At 40.9% G+C, this 15,823-nt stretch overlaps 1 protein-coding gene and 1 long non-coding RNA gene across 2 annotated transcripts; both read right to left on the bottom strand.

Moving 5' to 3' along the window:
• Positions 1-3,297: 3,297 nt before the first annotated feature.
• LOC126997201 (uncharacterized) lies at positions 3,298-4,683 on the bottom strand. The gene is made up of 3 exons (XR_007751946.1): positions 4,399-4,683; positions 3,806-3,903; positions 3,298-3,617 (listed from the first exon to the last, which is right to left on the bottom strand). It is a non-coding gene; the product is annotated as an uncharacterized LOC126997201 (long non-coding RNA).
• A 3,102-nt stretch (positions 4,684-7,785) lies between these two features.
• LOC126997151 (uncharacterized) lies at positions 7,786-15,794 on the bottom strand. The gene is made up of 7 exons (XM_050858201.1): positions 15,637-15,794; positions 12,004-12,192; positions 11,439-11,641; positions 9,489-10,544; positions 8,702-9,243; positions 8,436-8,595; positions 7,786-8,219 (listed from the first exon to the last, which is right to left on the bottom strand). The coding sequence occupies exons 1-4, from the start codon at positions 15,768-15,770 to the stop codon at positions 10,315-10,317; spliced, it is 756 nt and encodes a 251-aa protein (XP_050714158.1). The 5' UTR covers positions 15,771-15,794; the 3' UTR covers positions 7,786-8,219; positions 8,436-8,595; positions 8,702-9,243; positions 9,489-10,314.
• Between the last annotated feature and the right edge of the window lie 29 nt (positions 15,795-15,823).

Genomic DNA, 15,823 nt, shown 5'->3' with positions numbered 1-15,823 from the left:
AGGAAAACAAGAGGGGAAAAGGAAAAGGAAGCCTGCAGGTAAACGAGCGAGATGGAGGAAGAGGAGGAAGAGAAAAGGAAGGAATAGGGGTAGGAGGAGGGGGAACTCTACTAATTGAAATCGCCCTGAAAACGCTCCGGGCAAAAGAAATGAGGAAAAAAAGTATTCAGCGAGGAACATAAAGGAGAAAATTAACCAAGGCAGGAAGAGGTTAAAAAAAAGCTGAAAGGAAGGGGGTAAAAGGAAGAATGGAAGAAAGGATATAAGAGGAGATCGTCTATATCCGTTGGATGATAATCAAGCAAGAAAGGAAAGAAAAATATGATAAACTATAATGAGAGAGAGAGAGAGAGAGAGAGAGAGAGAGAGAGAGAGAGAGAGAGAGAGAGAGAGAGAGAGAGAGAGAGAGAGAGAGAGAGAGAGTGTGTGTGTGTGTGTGTGTGTGTGTGTAATTCACCACGGCCTGATCACGTGTTGGACTCGTAATCGCCAGCAGGTACCCTCCCGACATGAGCAAGTGCTCTTTATAGTCGATCTATGGGTACTAACAGGACCTCACACACCACACACCCCAGCCCCCTTGCTCAAGACTGTGAAGCCTAGCGCTCTAACCAGTTGCGCCACGGTGTGTGTGTGTGTGTGTGTGTGTGTGTGTGTGTGTGTGTGTGTGTGTTCTAACTTGAAGAATAGGTTCTGAAAATTGGCCCCTTGTCTGTATGTTGTAGTTCGTGAGTTAGTATGTGTACCAATATGTGTGTGTGTGTGTGTGTGTGTGTGTGTGTGTGTGTGTGTGTGTGTGTGTGTGTGTGTGTAATAAAAAAAATAAGACATTGTAAAATTGAAAGCTTCGTAATTATGAAACTACATTGAAAACACTACTGACATGAACAGTTGTAAAAGGAGAATCGGTACTACCGGACAACTCAAAAGGAAAACAAATACGTACTTTTGTGGATAGACACTAGTTCTGAAATTACACAAGCCACCGGGAAGTGAAAGAAATGGAAGGGGACGCAAAAGATGGTGACATGGAAATACAACCTTAGCCATCTCATTCATTATCAACATTTATTTATTATCAGTACTATGTTCATTATCTTATTCATTATTAACATCTACACAAACCAACGTCATCTAGAAACTAACAACTACAATAACAACTTCATCACGAGTCTGGAGGTCGGCTGGTCGTCAGAAAGACAATAACGAGGCCATAGAAAACGACTGCCTGGAGGGGGGAATGAAGGGAACAAGGGTGTGTGGTTGACCCTCATCCGGGGGGGCCCCATTAGCAGTGCGTCGCTTGTCCACGCCTAGAGATAATGCCCCCATAAACCCGTCCTCTCTCTCTCTCTCTCTCTCTCTCTCTCTCTCTCTCTCTCTCTCTCTCTCTCTCTCTCTCTCATTTAGCTTTACGAGGTACATCACTGCAAGATTAGTACCATGTTGTATGTTTGTTCTTGTTTCTGCTATTACTGCCTTACTACTGGTGCTGCTGCTGCTGAAGATACTACTACTATTACTATTACTACAGCTGCTGCTGCTACCACTGCCTATTACCTCCTGTGCCACAGTGATCAAGGCGATACTGACAAATAGAAAGCCTAAATTTTGAAACAGTATCCGAGAAAACAACACCTTCAACAACAATACGGCACGAAGAAAAAAAGTATATGGTAAAAAGAAATATAAAAGAAGGCAGAATCACATACCTTCGAGAACTAAAAGACAAATTCTAAAAAAGCTAATCTAAAAGGGCTTGAGAGACTTCTCAAAATCACACTTAAACCACTGAACATCCTGCCTTCCTCTCTTGCCTTTCCCACTCTCTTCTCCCTCCCTTACCTTTCCATCCGTCCTTTTCTGTCTCTCCGCCCACCTTTGTCACCTCAAGAGGCAGAGGAACGACATTCGAGGGGCCGTAAAAAAGTCGTAATTCCTTTAAAAGAGACGCGAAGGCAGAATACATCTTAATTACCAGAGGTGGGAGGGGACGGTTTGAGCCTCGGTCTGAAGCAGCATGATAGGTAAATCTTAAGTGTGTGCACTCGACTTTCACCCCTAAACAAGACGTCAATAAGATGATTTTCGGTCGGACAGGATTTACTCCACGTTTTTGTAGTCCAAGAGGATTGTCGTTTATTCTATGGACACGTTACAAGTTATTTTCATGTTGGGTTTTCTTTGATTCTCTCTCTCTCTCTCTCTCTCTCTCTCTCTCTCTCTCTCTCTCTCTCTCTCTATATATATATATATATATATATATATATATATATATATATATATATATATATATATATATATATATATTATGGTTATCCTCCTCATATTTAAGTGGGTTTTTTTTATCATTACTAGAATCATTACAATATATATATATATAATATATATATATATATATATATATATATATATATATATATATATCTATATATATATATATATTCATTATGGTTATCCTCAGATTTAAGTGGTTGAGTTTTTTTTATCATTACTAAAATCATTACAACAAAGTTGTCTTGAAAAAAGTTACCCCCACATTTCGGCGTTAAATCAAACACAAATTTAATTACTATACTATACATAATTATTTCAAGATCATTATTAGTCATTTGTTATTCTGGTAAGTTCATTATACTTCTATCTCAAGAAATCCAAACTCATCTGAAATACCGGCATAAGGCTCTTTATTTTACCCTTGCCTGAATCAGCATTGCTTTATGAAATCTAAAACTCACAACAGAGAAAAATACATCCTAGATTACTTGCCTCTTAAGCTATCGCTAGGTAGGTAAGCACTTCAGGCTAAGCAACACAAATCATGCAAAACAAATGTAGTAGTGTATATATATATATATATATATATATATATATATATATATATATATATATATATATATATATATATATATATATATATATATATATATATATATATATATATATATATATGTTTCCCCGTAAAAGACAATTTTCTCTGCCATGTTCAACGATCCGCTGTTCTTCGATCGTATGCACAGCAGTAACTTAACTAAACCTCTCTCTCTCTCTCTCTCTCTCTCTCTCTCTCTCTCTCTCTCTCTCTCTCTCTCTCTCTGTGTAACATTGCATCAACTTATATTTAGCATTACATGTAGAGTGACAAAATTACTTATCGAGAATCGCTCGTAAATATTAGCAAGGGTATCTAAGCCTTGAAGAAAATACCTGCTTGACCACCCTAGATCACTTACGCTATGACCGAGTAGTGTGCTAAAATGTACTTTTTTTTTGGAAAAATAATGAATGGTTTTCATGAAAATTTATTGAACAAATATATAAGAGATATACCTTCTGTAAATCTTTAGTAATATAAACTGAAAGCTTTAGGGACAACTCAAAGATGTTACAGAAAACGATGAAATTTACTGTATGACTATACTAAAAAATCAAGGTCTGGATACGACTGAAGCTGAAGTGTTGAGTGTTGACCCACACATACTCAGGTCGTAGGTGCCTCGACAGAGGGAAATTAACCCTTTCTTCTGGCTACTCATTCTTTCGTCTATTGCTAGGGCAGTGCTTAGCAGGCCTTTTTGTTCTTTGCCGTATTTTCTGACCTTGAGCTGTTTCCATTGCTGTTAAATAAAATGGGGTTGTACGGAAGAAAGATAAAAAAAAAAGGGGGTACATTTTGGGGGATTAAGAAAACAGTTTCGCAATAAATATCAATGAGAAATTACAACTGTTAATGGTCACTAAATTAAAATCATAAATGTTTATTTGAGTCAAGAGACATTTGAACAAAAAAATCTCACTTATTTACCTCATAAATATTAACGATTACTGATGAAGCTGAAAAGTTCAGCGTTGACCCATACACACCCAGGTCATTGGAGCCTCAGCTGTGGGAGTGACAATCTCCTGAAACCAATAGGAACTGAAGGGAAGAACACCAAAAAAGGGTATATTCTGGGTGGGAACAAAAGACGAATTTTTCAATAAATATCTAAAGAAACACTTAACCATTGTATGGTCACGAAATTATTAGCAATCATTAATTATGTTTCGAGTCAAAAAATAACATTTCAGAAAAAAAAGCCTATAAATGAATTATAATGATTTTTTTTTTCGATAATTACAAATAAAAGTACGAGGTATTGGTAATAAATACTTGTTAATATATATTTATCCCAGTAAATAAACACGAGGTGATCGATTGCAAAGTTCTTACCAATAATATCCTGTGCAGTCCATACAGGGATGCCTGATGTGTTGAGGGCACACAGGGTGGTGACAGGTTCTGAACGTCGAAGCGATTCAAATTATCAGCTCCTTGCCCGAAATGCTTAAAGGATCCCGGTTGGTTGCGATTTTCTTGTCCTCGTGGGACCAACATGTGACAAGAAATACACATACCTTCCGAGGATGTAGTTGAATCCGTGACGATGATGATGGCTGCCGGAATCCAAGGATGGCGGGGAAGTCCAGCTCAGGTTCTCCCTGGGAGTGTCAAGATGGCAGAGGTTCCTTCTTTTCGCTTCCTCTCTGCAACAATATTATATATCTCATCAAGCAAAAACTATCATCGCTCAGTCAATCACTGACATTAATTAATCGTCTCCTGCAATTGGAACGTTATTCTTAATGACTTTAAACGAGTACAACTAACAAAAGAATGTGAAATCACAGAGGGGGCAAAGGCCTGCGCCATGACGGGCTAGGGCCGAACACCATCCAGGCCCCTCAAGCAAGCCTACCGGCGCTATAGTCGTAGACGTAAAAAAAATATTTAAAAAAAGGAGCCGAAGGGGACTTATGGGCTTGAGGGTTCGCACACACAATTTTCAAGGCTATCCTCACACTTGTTTTGATCTCTACACCCTCAAATGGCTTTCAGGGTATTAATAAGATTTGCAGAAGACATAAGAGAAAAGGAGTTGGTTAAGTAGAAAACGAGAGGCACGATAATAAAACAAATCTTACGCAGTATTGTACTAGGCTATGTTTAACTGTGTAGCAGCATCCGTATACACACTATTTATAGGCTACGTTCAACTGTGTAAAAGTTCCTTAAACACTATAGGCAACGTTTAACTGTGTAGCAGCTTCATACACAATTCATAGGCTACGTTGAACTGAGTACCATTTCCTTAAACACTAGGCTACGTTTAACTGTGTAACAGCTCCATACACACTATATTATAATTACGTTCAACTGCATAGCAATTCCTTAAATAATAGGCTATACTTAACTGTGTAGCAATTCCTTAAATACTAGGCTATACTTAACTGTGTAGCAATTCTATAAACATTAGGCTACGTTTAACTGTGTAGCAGCTCCATATACACGAGGCTTGGTTAACTGTGTAGCAATTCCTTAAAACACAAGGCTACGTTTAACTGTGTAACAATTCCTTAAAACACAAGGCTACGTTTAACTGTGTACCAATTCTTTAAATATTAGGCAACGTTTAATTGTGTAGCAGTTCCTTAAATACTAGGCTATGTACGTTTAATTGTGTAGCAGTTCCATAAACACTAGGCTACGTTTAACTGTGTACCAATTCTTTAAATATTAGGCTACGTTTAATTGTGTAGCAGTTCCTTAAATACTAGGCTATGTACGTTTAATTGTGTAGCAGTTCCATAAACACTAGGCAACGTTTAACTGTGTAGCAATTCCGTAAGTACGTTGAACAGGTTCGTCGAGTAATCAGGAGAACGGTAAAGAAGCTACGGGTGTTTGTTTTTTTACAGTAAAGGAACCAGATCAAAGGAAATAAATATAAATAATAATGAGAAAAATAAAGCTAGTCACTGCCCCTAAACAAATAAACCAAGCAAACCTACACGTAAACAAATAATCCTTAACATGTATAAACAAACCAAACAAACCTAAACAAACCACACAAACCTACACCTAAACAAACCACACAAACCTACACCTAATCAAACCACACAAACCTACACCTAAACAAACATTATATAAGCAAATAACCCAAGCAAACCTACACTTAAACAAATAATCCTGAACATGAATAAACAAACCTAAACAAACCACACAAACCTACACCTAAACAAACATTATATAAGCAAATAAACCAAGCAAACCTACACTTAAACAAATAATCCTGAACATGAATAAACAAACCTAAACAAACCACACAAACCTACACCTATACAAACATTATATAAGCAAATAACCCAAGCAAACCTACACTTAAACAAATCATCCTGAACATGAATAAACAAACCTAAACAAACCACACAAACCTACACCTAAACAAACATATATAAACAAAGAAACCAATCCGCCATAACAATCCTCACTCCCTCACCCAGCCGGTACCTTCAAACATTCTTTTTTCGATTCACATCCACATTTTACACTCTTGCAGCCTGGATCTCCACCCCATGTTTTCACTGGCCTACCATTCCACTGCCTACCACCCACACATCGGGTTTAAAAGAAGCATCAGATGGTAAATTAAGGCATAAAAGGATCGAGGTACTTGCATAGATGATAGACGTGACCACTCCTCAGCGCTTCCTCGTTGAATGCATTGCTGAGTGCAGACGACGGGAGCAGGGGTGCAAAATGGTTATAATCCGCATCTTCTATTCTCCTTTTTCATACCTCAAACCGTAATACCCACACCCATAACGCCCTTAACTTACACTCATTGTTCAAACCGTTAATTACTGATGGTTCTGAGGGGCTAGAAGGCGATAAATACGATGTTCTAAGTAGGATAGTTTGGCACACTGGCAGGGGTGAAAAATTGTCGTACCCAGCGCCTTGTATTTTCCGGTAACGCCCATTCGCCCAACGATTAAAAAACATCATTAATTAACGGTTTTAACAATGGCTTTAACTGAATATCGTTTGCTGTATGGGTGCAATGGATCTTTGGCTCGGAAATCGGCAAATTCAAACTGAAGAATTACATAGATTTACATAGAAAATCAGACAACACGGACTCCAAGGTACAGACTAGGTGGTCTGTCCTTAAAATTAAGTGGTTCTACATTCATCAGATGGCTCCAAAACTCTGCATTTCACTCTAGTTAACATTAAGTTGAAGGAAGTGTCGGTCGAGCTGAAGGTGGGAGCTTATTCCATTCTCGCACTACAACGTTAGTGGAGAAAAATTTGGTGCAGTCTGAATTTCCTTCCTTACATTTGAGTTTTGTGCCATTGTTCCTCGTTCGCAGTGTCATCGAGCGTAAGCAATTTTGATTTGTCCACATTCTTGAATCCATTAAGTATTTTAAAACATTCAATTTGGTAACATTGGACTGGAGTAACGGTGCCAAAGTGTCCTACTGAGCGTCTTATATTTGCCGATTTCCGACCCAAAAACTGTTTCCTCCACCCGAACAACGAGATTCCTTTATAGTTATCGTTAAAATGGTAAATTCTTGATGTTATTTTGCAACAGTTGTGGATCAAAAACAGGTAGGTATATACATTGCTCTGAGTACAACAGTATGGCAGAGTGGGTTGGGAGTGTGGTGTTTCAACAGGGTAGTATTAATTTTAATTATGTAAATGCATACTTTCTGTCCTTTATTGAAATAGTAAAGTTTCTTCGGCTTCTGTAGCATTATTTCAGCTTCTGGACATGGTGGTTTCGTGCAAGAGGTCATAAGTAATTTGTTGAAGGTATATAACAGTCAAAAGCTGGTGGTTCCTGGCAACTCTTCCTCCAGCTGTGGTGTTGCCAAATGAATTTTATGCATCGAGGATGAAAAGTATATTACCCGGATATATGGAAAATAAGCAGAAATCAATAAAAGACACAAGATTCAGCACTTTATTTTTATATTTACCTTGTCGTTACATGTGTGTAAATACATAGCACGAAAGTTACGTGATTCGTTATCTCGTCAGCTTTTTTTGTGTGTATATTTGATTTAGCCGTGACAAACCCCACCACACGTGCTTGAATACGTATCACTTCTCGTAACTTCACACAGCATCAGCAGATAATGAGTGAGTTGCCATACGTAATACCATGCACTATATAACATGAGATGCCATTTGCCTCAATATCAGGAGCAGTAAGCCACACGAACAGTCCTAGGTACACGAAGAGATAAACAGCTCATTTGCCTGATGCGAACCTTATATTCTCTCCCACCAGGGCGACGAGAGCTGTGAAGAAGCCCAAGAAGAGTATGTAGAAGGCGCCCTGCAAGTGGTACAGGCCAAGGACTACACGACGCATAGCCTCCTGCGGAAAATGTCACCGAGGATTCGCTAGGAAGTACCGGGAGATAGCAAGCAGTTTTCTACATGCCATTCCTTAATAATACAATATAACCACGTCAAATTGCATTCCATCACTGTTTTCTGTGCATACAAACTTTTATTCTCGACTAGTTTCTTATTTTTGTGTATGGGAACTTCTAAAGGACTACTCTTTATAAAGCCTTGTTCTTGAGCTTACCCATGGGTTACCTGGGTCTCCGCTGGACATGAACGCTTCCACAGCCCTGTTCCTCTTCACTCGCCTGTCGATCACCTCTTTCAACCACTTATTTGTTATACCCGCGTCCTCCATTCGCTGCATCAATTCCTGAAAGTGATGGAAGAACGGGGCTCCTCTTCTGGAACGCCATGTAATGTTATATATAAGAGCTGGAAAGCGGGTTTAGAAAGTTCAAGGTAAATTAATCAGCTGTATATATTCATTCCATCACTCTCCGTCCCTACCTGGCGCCCCATCCAAAGGCAGCCATGGTCGAGATGCCTTTGTTGCTAATGAGAAAAGGTGTTCTGCCTCTGGAGTCTGCGTGACGAGAAGCGATGTAGATGGTGATGTAGATTTCCTGGTTAATGAGCGCGTAACTTCCTTCTCTGACCCTCGCCAAAGTTTCATCCGCCTCCATTATCTGATATAGTAATTTACTATGAAATAAGTGTTGAACTCCTAATACAATATTTATCTTTCACACTTATCGTTTACAAGCGTGTCACTTTATTGATAATGTGTTCTTACTCATTTATAGAGCACTTGCCACCAAGTTATCATATAATTTCTTCACCACGGGGTCAGTGTGTTGGGAAAGGTACTGGTACGGGATGCCCGTCATGAGCCACGGCTCCGCGGCCCACCCCCAGCCTTGCTGCTCCACAAGCTCGTCAAAGGTTTCAACAGGGCGAGTCTTGCCTTGCACGGTAAGGTGAGCAATGAGAGCAGTCTTGAACCCCAAGGAAATTATAAAGCAGGACGCTAAGCCACATACTACCAATACCTGGGGGTGATACATATGAAACACCAAGATTAAACGTTTACTGCATACACAGAGAATGTACGTAAGTGTTAAAGACCAGAGTGTACTTGAGTGAACTGGCGACCATTGACAATAAAAGATTATAATAGAAAATAACTAAATTTTCTTTATCGCAGACAAGAGTCTAGCTCTAGCACAACACAAAAGAGCCAATCGGTACTAATATCTGTAAAGCGCATCAATCTGATATGTATGTGACTTAGTACCTGTCCAGAAAGACTGACAGGTAGGTCCGGAGGTGGCTGCTCCAGGAGGCTTCCCCAGCTGTACAAAATCGTTATTTGGAGTGGGATGACTTCGCCTTCAAAGCTTCTAGCCCACAAGCGTTGCAAAGCCCACATCGTCAAGCCCAAAACCAAGACAGAGATGAAAACCATCCCCCACACCTCCCCTGAGGGAAATATAACATGACAAATGTTTTGTAAATATTATTTTTACGCTAATTAAGTTCTGAGTGATTTAATCAGAGTATTGAAAAGGCTTCTTCAAAAGACGTCACCGTCACTACATTGACAGATATCAGTAGTCCACTACACGAAGACATCCCCCGACTTGTGTCCCCTGTTCGCCCAGTCCACCACACCATGTGCATACTCGCGTGTCTGATGGGTAATGACTAATCTAATGAAATATAACTCAGAAAAGAGGGAGAGGAAATCCATCAGGTTTAGTACTTGTAAACGGTCTGATGAGGGCCAAGTACTGTGGGAGTAGGGACGGTTTCAGGGTCACCAGGGTAGTTTTGTCTGACGGGTAGCCCCTGATGAAGTCCATGACCTCGAACCTTTCAGGGGAAGGAGCAGTGATGATGGACAAGTCCGCCTCTTCCCGCTGCAGGGTTCCCATCATACCCGTGAAGACACCATCCTTTGGCAGGCCCCACGACTTTGTGGGCTCCTCACGCACCTCGTACCTGTAGAACACTAGGTTACGCTCAGCAGACATGCTGAAGCGTTGACATCATAAAAAAAACTCTTGCAAAGTATTCAGTATAACCTTTAGAGAAATAGAAATGACATGATGGTGGTGGTATTACGTGAAATTGTGCTCTCCCGCGAAAGCCTCAAGAAGTCGATAATCCAAGGAGTCTATGAGCTCTACTGTTCCACCCAGAGCGTCACTGTACTTCCGGTAGTCCACGTAAGGAAAGTAAGTGACAGAGATGATCTTCAGTTGATGTCCATTGAAGTTATTGAGCTGCTCTAAGGAGAGGTAACAAAGAATAGTATTCCGTTGATGCTCACTGGGGATATAAATTGGAACTGATTAGAAAGAAAAAAAAAACAGTTATAACCCACTCTAAAAGGAAAATATACTGTTAAAACAAATTTCTTACCTTCTTTGAATATATTGACCACTTCGGTATGAAACGAAGAGGCATTTATTCTTTTGTAAAACTTGGCATCAGCGTTTCCTTGCTTGCAGTATAAACAACGATGGTATATAGAGGTACTATGAGGGGCAACTGTTTCTGTAATCACATACACAATATATATATATATATATATATATATATATATATATATATATATATATATATATATATATATATATATATATATATATATATATATATATATATATATATATATATATTAACTACAACTTACTACTACCACAAGGCCGGCCTCACCTCAGCCGACCGGGTTCAGACCACTAAATCTGAAACCCCCTCTACATCCGAGCTAAGTGACCTGCTGGTTATATCCTTGTCCTTTAGGGCCCTGGGATATGGGATAGGTTAGGTGGGCGCTTAGCAGTGTGATCAGTCTTCATAATTATGAGGTGAGTTGGTGGGTGAGAGTGCGGCCTAAACGTATTGCACTAAAATAGCAATAATATGGATATATGACAAACAATTCAAGGTTTACAATAGGTTAAGCTTAAAGTATAGTATATTCATCAATGTACGAGCACTATACTAACTTAATATTAACTTACTATACTCACATCAGAAAAAAAAACTTCTCTAAAAAACTGAACTGTGGAATATAACGACCTTCTTTTATACCAAATATTTTTTATTTTTATTAAACTGTGTTTATTTTCATAAATCATCTGATTTTTATTCCTTCCTTATAAGAGTACTTATTGTGATGCTGCGCATTTGTTGATGCATACGTCTCCAAGTGAAAAATTACATCCTCACCGCGTACTTTGTCTGGTTACGTAGCGGAGGACTCGGTGGTGTGTGGAGGCGGGGACAGGCGTGGCATGAGCGGCGTGGAGGCCCAGGTAAGTGCCGTGGATGGTGTTGCGGAGGCTGTGGTGGAGGAGGACGTCCTGTGCTCCATCACTCCCACCCACCACTACCACCCGCGTCGTCGGCAGTTTGTAAAGGCCTTCCCGCTCCAGCAACCTAACACGTCCCAGCAAAAAAGGCACATGAATAAACAAAAATGTGGGTTTTAGATGAAAAAAAGAAAGTAAGAAAGCAAGTCATTCAGTCAGTCAAGCTGTTAGTCCGTCAATCAGTAAGACAGTCAGTCAGTAAGTTAATATGTAAGTTAGCAAGGAACTACCTATCTAACTAACCAACTTACTAACTGTCTTATGAACTGACGGACGGAAGAACGGACAAGTAACAAACTGATTACCTAACAAGCGAAAAAAAATACAATTAAAAATTCAGTAAAAATTACACAAAAGATTCTTGCTGAGATATTTTTTTTCACTCTGCTAACCGTATTTCCCTCCTAAGTCTCTCCTCTTCTCCCCTACCTCAAGGCTTGGTCAGTGGTGTTGGGGTGACCATGATCAGCAGCAACCCCTCCGGCGGTGTCACTCTCGCTGCTGAGGTAAAGCACAACTATTCGACAGCTGGTTGTGGAGTCCCCTGCGAGAACCTTCCGGGGATGACGCAAGTCAGGAGAGACGGCCATCACCGCTTTCACCTTCGCGTCCAGGTGTCTCAATAAAAATAAGAATCACTTCGAGTAAGATGTCATTAATCTACTAAAATGAAAACGAATACTGTATAGATGTTAAAAATATGTCAAGATATCACAGCCACAAAATTAATACAACTACAAATGAATATCACACAGATATGCTGGATATTTATCTGTAGTTTAAAATATATAAATTACAGATCCTCTCTTTATCCACACCACACTACATTCACATAACATATACACCTTTTTCCAAAATTCAAAATTCAAAATGGCTCAATTAAGCAATGCCTCGGAGTCCCCGCCTGGGGGGGGGACCACAAATTCCCCAGGAGGACTCCCTTCTGGTTGCCGACCTGAGAGGTGTCTTGATAACTCCTCGAACCTCTTTCTTCTCAATTTCTGCAACATTCGCGGTCTTCGCTCTAATTTTCATTCTGTGGAACATCATCTCTCCTCCTCTAAACCTCACCTTCTCTTCCTTACCGAAACACAGGTTTCTGAGGCTACTGACAGCAATCTCTACTCTGTTCCCTCCTACTATCTCTATCCTAAATTTCAATCCAAAGCTGGATGTTGCGCCTACGTGCGCAACGACATCACTTGCTCTCGTGCCCACGACCTTGACTCTTCTGAATTTTCCACCATCTGGTTAAGACTTCACTGTCATTCTATTACTAAATACATCTGTGCTGTTTATCTCTCACCTAACTCTACCAACTATGTAAAATTCTTTGACTATTTGAATTCTAAGGTGGAGCACATCTTGAACCACTCCTTCGCTGAAATCTCCATCCTAGGAGATTTCAATGTTCACCACCAGCTTTGGCTTTCATCCTCTTTCACTGACCATCCTGGTGAACAAGCCTACAACTTTGCTATCCTCAACGACCTAGAGCAGTTGGTCCAGCACCCTACACGTATTCCTGACCGTCTTGGAGATCGGCCCAACATTCTAGACCTCTTCCTTACCTCAAACCCTTCTGCTTATTCTGTCAAACTGTTCTCTCCGTTGGGCTCCTCCGATCACAATCTTATTTCTGCATCCTGTCCTATCGCTCCTGTACATCCTCTGGACCCACCGAAGAGGCGATGCTTCTGGCATTTTGCTTCAGCTCGGTGGGACGACCTGAGGATGTACTTTTCCGATTTCCCGTGGAATGATTATTGCTTCCAGGATAGAGACCCCTCGGTGTGTGCTCAGCGCATCACAGAGGTGATTGTCTCTGGAATGGAGGCATACATTCCTCGTTCTTTCTCTACTCACGCTAAAAAGCCTTGGTTTAATCACGCTTGTTCTCGTGCTGTCAATGATAGAGAGGTAGCTCACAAAAGATACCAGAGCCTTCAAACTAATGCTAATTATGAACTTTACATTTCTGCCCGAAATCGTGCCAAATCTATTCTCCGACTAACCAAAAATTCTTTCATTAATAGAAAATGCCAAAACCTTGCTTTCTCTAACTCTTCCTGTAACTTCTGGCATCTAGCCAAAACTATCTCCTCCAACTTCATTGCTTCATCTTTCCCTCCTCTCTTCAGTCCTAGCGGCAACACTGCCGTCTCATCTATCTCAAAGGCTGAACTCTTCTCTCAAACCTTTTCTTAAAACTCCACTCTGGACGATTCTGGGCATATTCCTCCTACTCATCCCCCCTCTGACTCTGTTATGCCTGTTATAAAGATTCTTCAAAATGATGTTTTCTATGCCCTCTCTGGCCTCAATCCTCAGAAGGCTTATGGACCTGATGGAGTGCCGCCTATTGTCCTTAAAAACTGTGCCTCCGTGCTGTCACCCTGCCTGGTCAAACTCTTTCGCCTCTGCCTGTCAACATCTACCTTTCCTTCTTGCTGGAAGTATGCCTTCACACAGCCTGTACCTAAGAAGGGTGACCGCTCCAAGCCCTCAAACTACCGTCCTATTGCTTTACTTTCTTGTCTATCTAAAGCTTTTGAATCAATCCTTAACCGTAAGATTCAAAAGCACCTTTCCACTTCTGACCTTCTATCTGATCGCCAGTATGGGTTCCGCAAGGGGCGTTCTAGTGGTGATCTCCTAGCCTTCTTAACTGACTCTTGGTCATCCTCTCTTAGCCGTTTCGGTGAAACTTTTGCTATTGCGCTGGACATATCAAAAGCTTTTGATAGGGTCTGGCACAAATCTTTGCTTTCTAAACTACCCTCCTACGGTTTCTATCCTTCTCTCTGTACCTTTATCTCCAGTTTCCTTTCTGACCGTTCTATTTCTGCCGTGGTAGACGGTCACTGTTCTTCCCTAAATCTATTAACAGTGGTGTCCCACAGGGTTCTGTCCTATCTCCCACTCTTTTCTGTTGTTCATTGATGATCTTCTTTCCAAAACGAACTGTCCTATCCATTCCTACGCCGATGATTCCACTCTGCATTATTCAACTTCTTTAATAGAAGACCCACCTTCAGGAACTTAACGACTCAAGGCTGGAGGCTGCAGAACGCTTAGCCTCAGACCTTACTATTATTTCCGATTGGGGCAAGAAGAACCTGGTGTCCTTCAACGCCTCAAAACACAGTTTCTCCACCTATCCACTCGACACAATCTTCCAAACAACTATCCCCTATTCTTTGACAACACCCAGCTATCACCTTCCTCAACACTAAACATCCTCGGTCTATCCTTAACTCAAAATCTCAACTGGAAACTTCATATCTCATCTCTTACTAAATCAGCTTCCTCGAGGCTGGGCGTTCTGTACCGTCTCCGCCAGTTCTTCTCCCTGCACAGTTGCTGTCCATATACAGGGCCTTGTCCGCCCTCGTATGGAGTATGCATCTCATGTGGGGGGCTCCACTCACCCAGCTCTTCTAGACAGAGTGGAGGCAAAGGCTCTTCGTCTCATCAGCTCTCCTCCTCATACTGATAGTCTTCTACCTCTTAAATTCCGCCGCAATGTTGCCTCTCTTTCTATCTTCTATCGATATTTCCACGCTGACTGCTCTTCTGAACTTGCTAACTGCATGCCTCCCCCCCTCCCGCGGCCCCGCTGCACTCGACTTTCTACTCATGCTCATCCCTATACTGTCCAAACCCCTTATGCAAGAGTTAACCAGCATCTTCACTCTTTCATCCCTCACGCTGGTAAACTCTGGAACAATCTTCCTTCATCTGTATTTCCTCCTGCCTACGACTTGAACTCTTTCAAGAGGAGGGTATCAGGACACCTCTCCTCCCGAAACTGACTTATCTTTCGGCCACCTCTTTGGATTCTTTTTAGGAGCAGCGAGTAGCGGGCTTTTTTTTTATTAATGTTTACTTTTTTGTGCCCTTGAGCTGTCTCCTTTGCTGTAAAAAAAAAAAAAAAAAAAAAAAATGGTTTCCTCGGAATATATACAACTTGTATATGTAGATAAATAGATAGATGGATAGATAGATAGATAGATGAATAGATAGAAATATATATAATGATGACCATTATACCGCCTTTACCTGATAATGTCCAGGAAGACAGGTGATCGAGGCACAGAGGTGAGCAGCAGTAGGTGGCAGCCAGCCCTGTGCCGCCTCACCACCTGCTCCACCATGTCGCCCACCTGTCCACATACCGGCGTCGCGGCGCCCATCACCAACACCAGCACGACGAACTCCCACACCTCCATCGCGACCTGCAGACGCT

The sequence above is a fragment of the Eriocheir sinensis genome, chromosome 11 (genome assembly GCF_024679095.1).
Source record: "Eriocheir sinensis breed Jianghai 21 chromosome 11, ASM2467909v1, whole genome shotgun sequence".
Lineage (NCBI taxonomy): Eukaryota > Metazoa > Arthropoda > Malacostraca > Decapoda > Varunidae > Eriocheir > Eriocheir sinensis.
This window is presented reverse-complemented; position numbering and strand designations above follow the sequence as displayed.

Coding starts and splice junctions, on each gene's coding strand:
- LOC126997151 (XM_050858201.1), bottom strand. CDS start 15,770: ATGGGCGCCGCGACGCCGGTATGTGGACAGGTGGGCGACATGGTGGAG. Junction 12,193..15,636: donor GTCTTCCTGGACATTATCAG/GTAAAGGCGGTA, acceptor ATTTTTATTGAG/ACACCTGGACGCGAAGGTGA. Junction 10,545..11,438: donor CCGCTACGTAACCAGACAAA/GTACGCGGTGAG, acceptor CTTTCTAATCAG/TTCCAATTTATATCCCCAGT.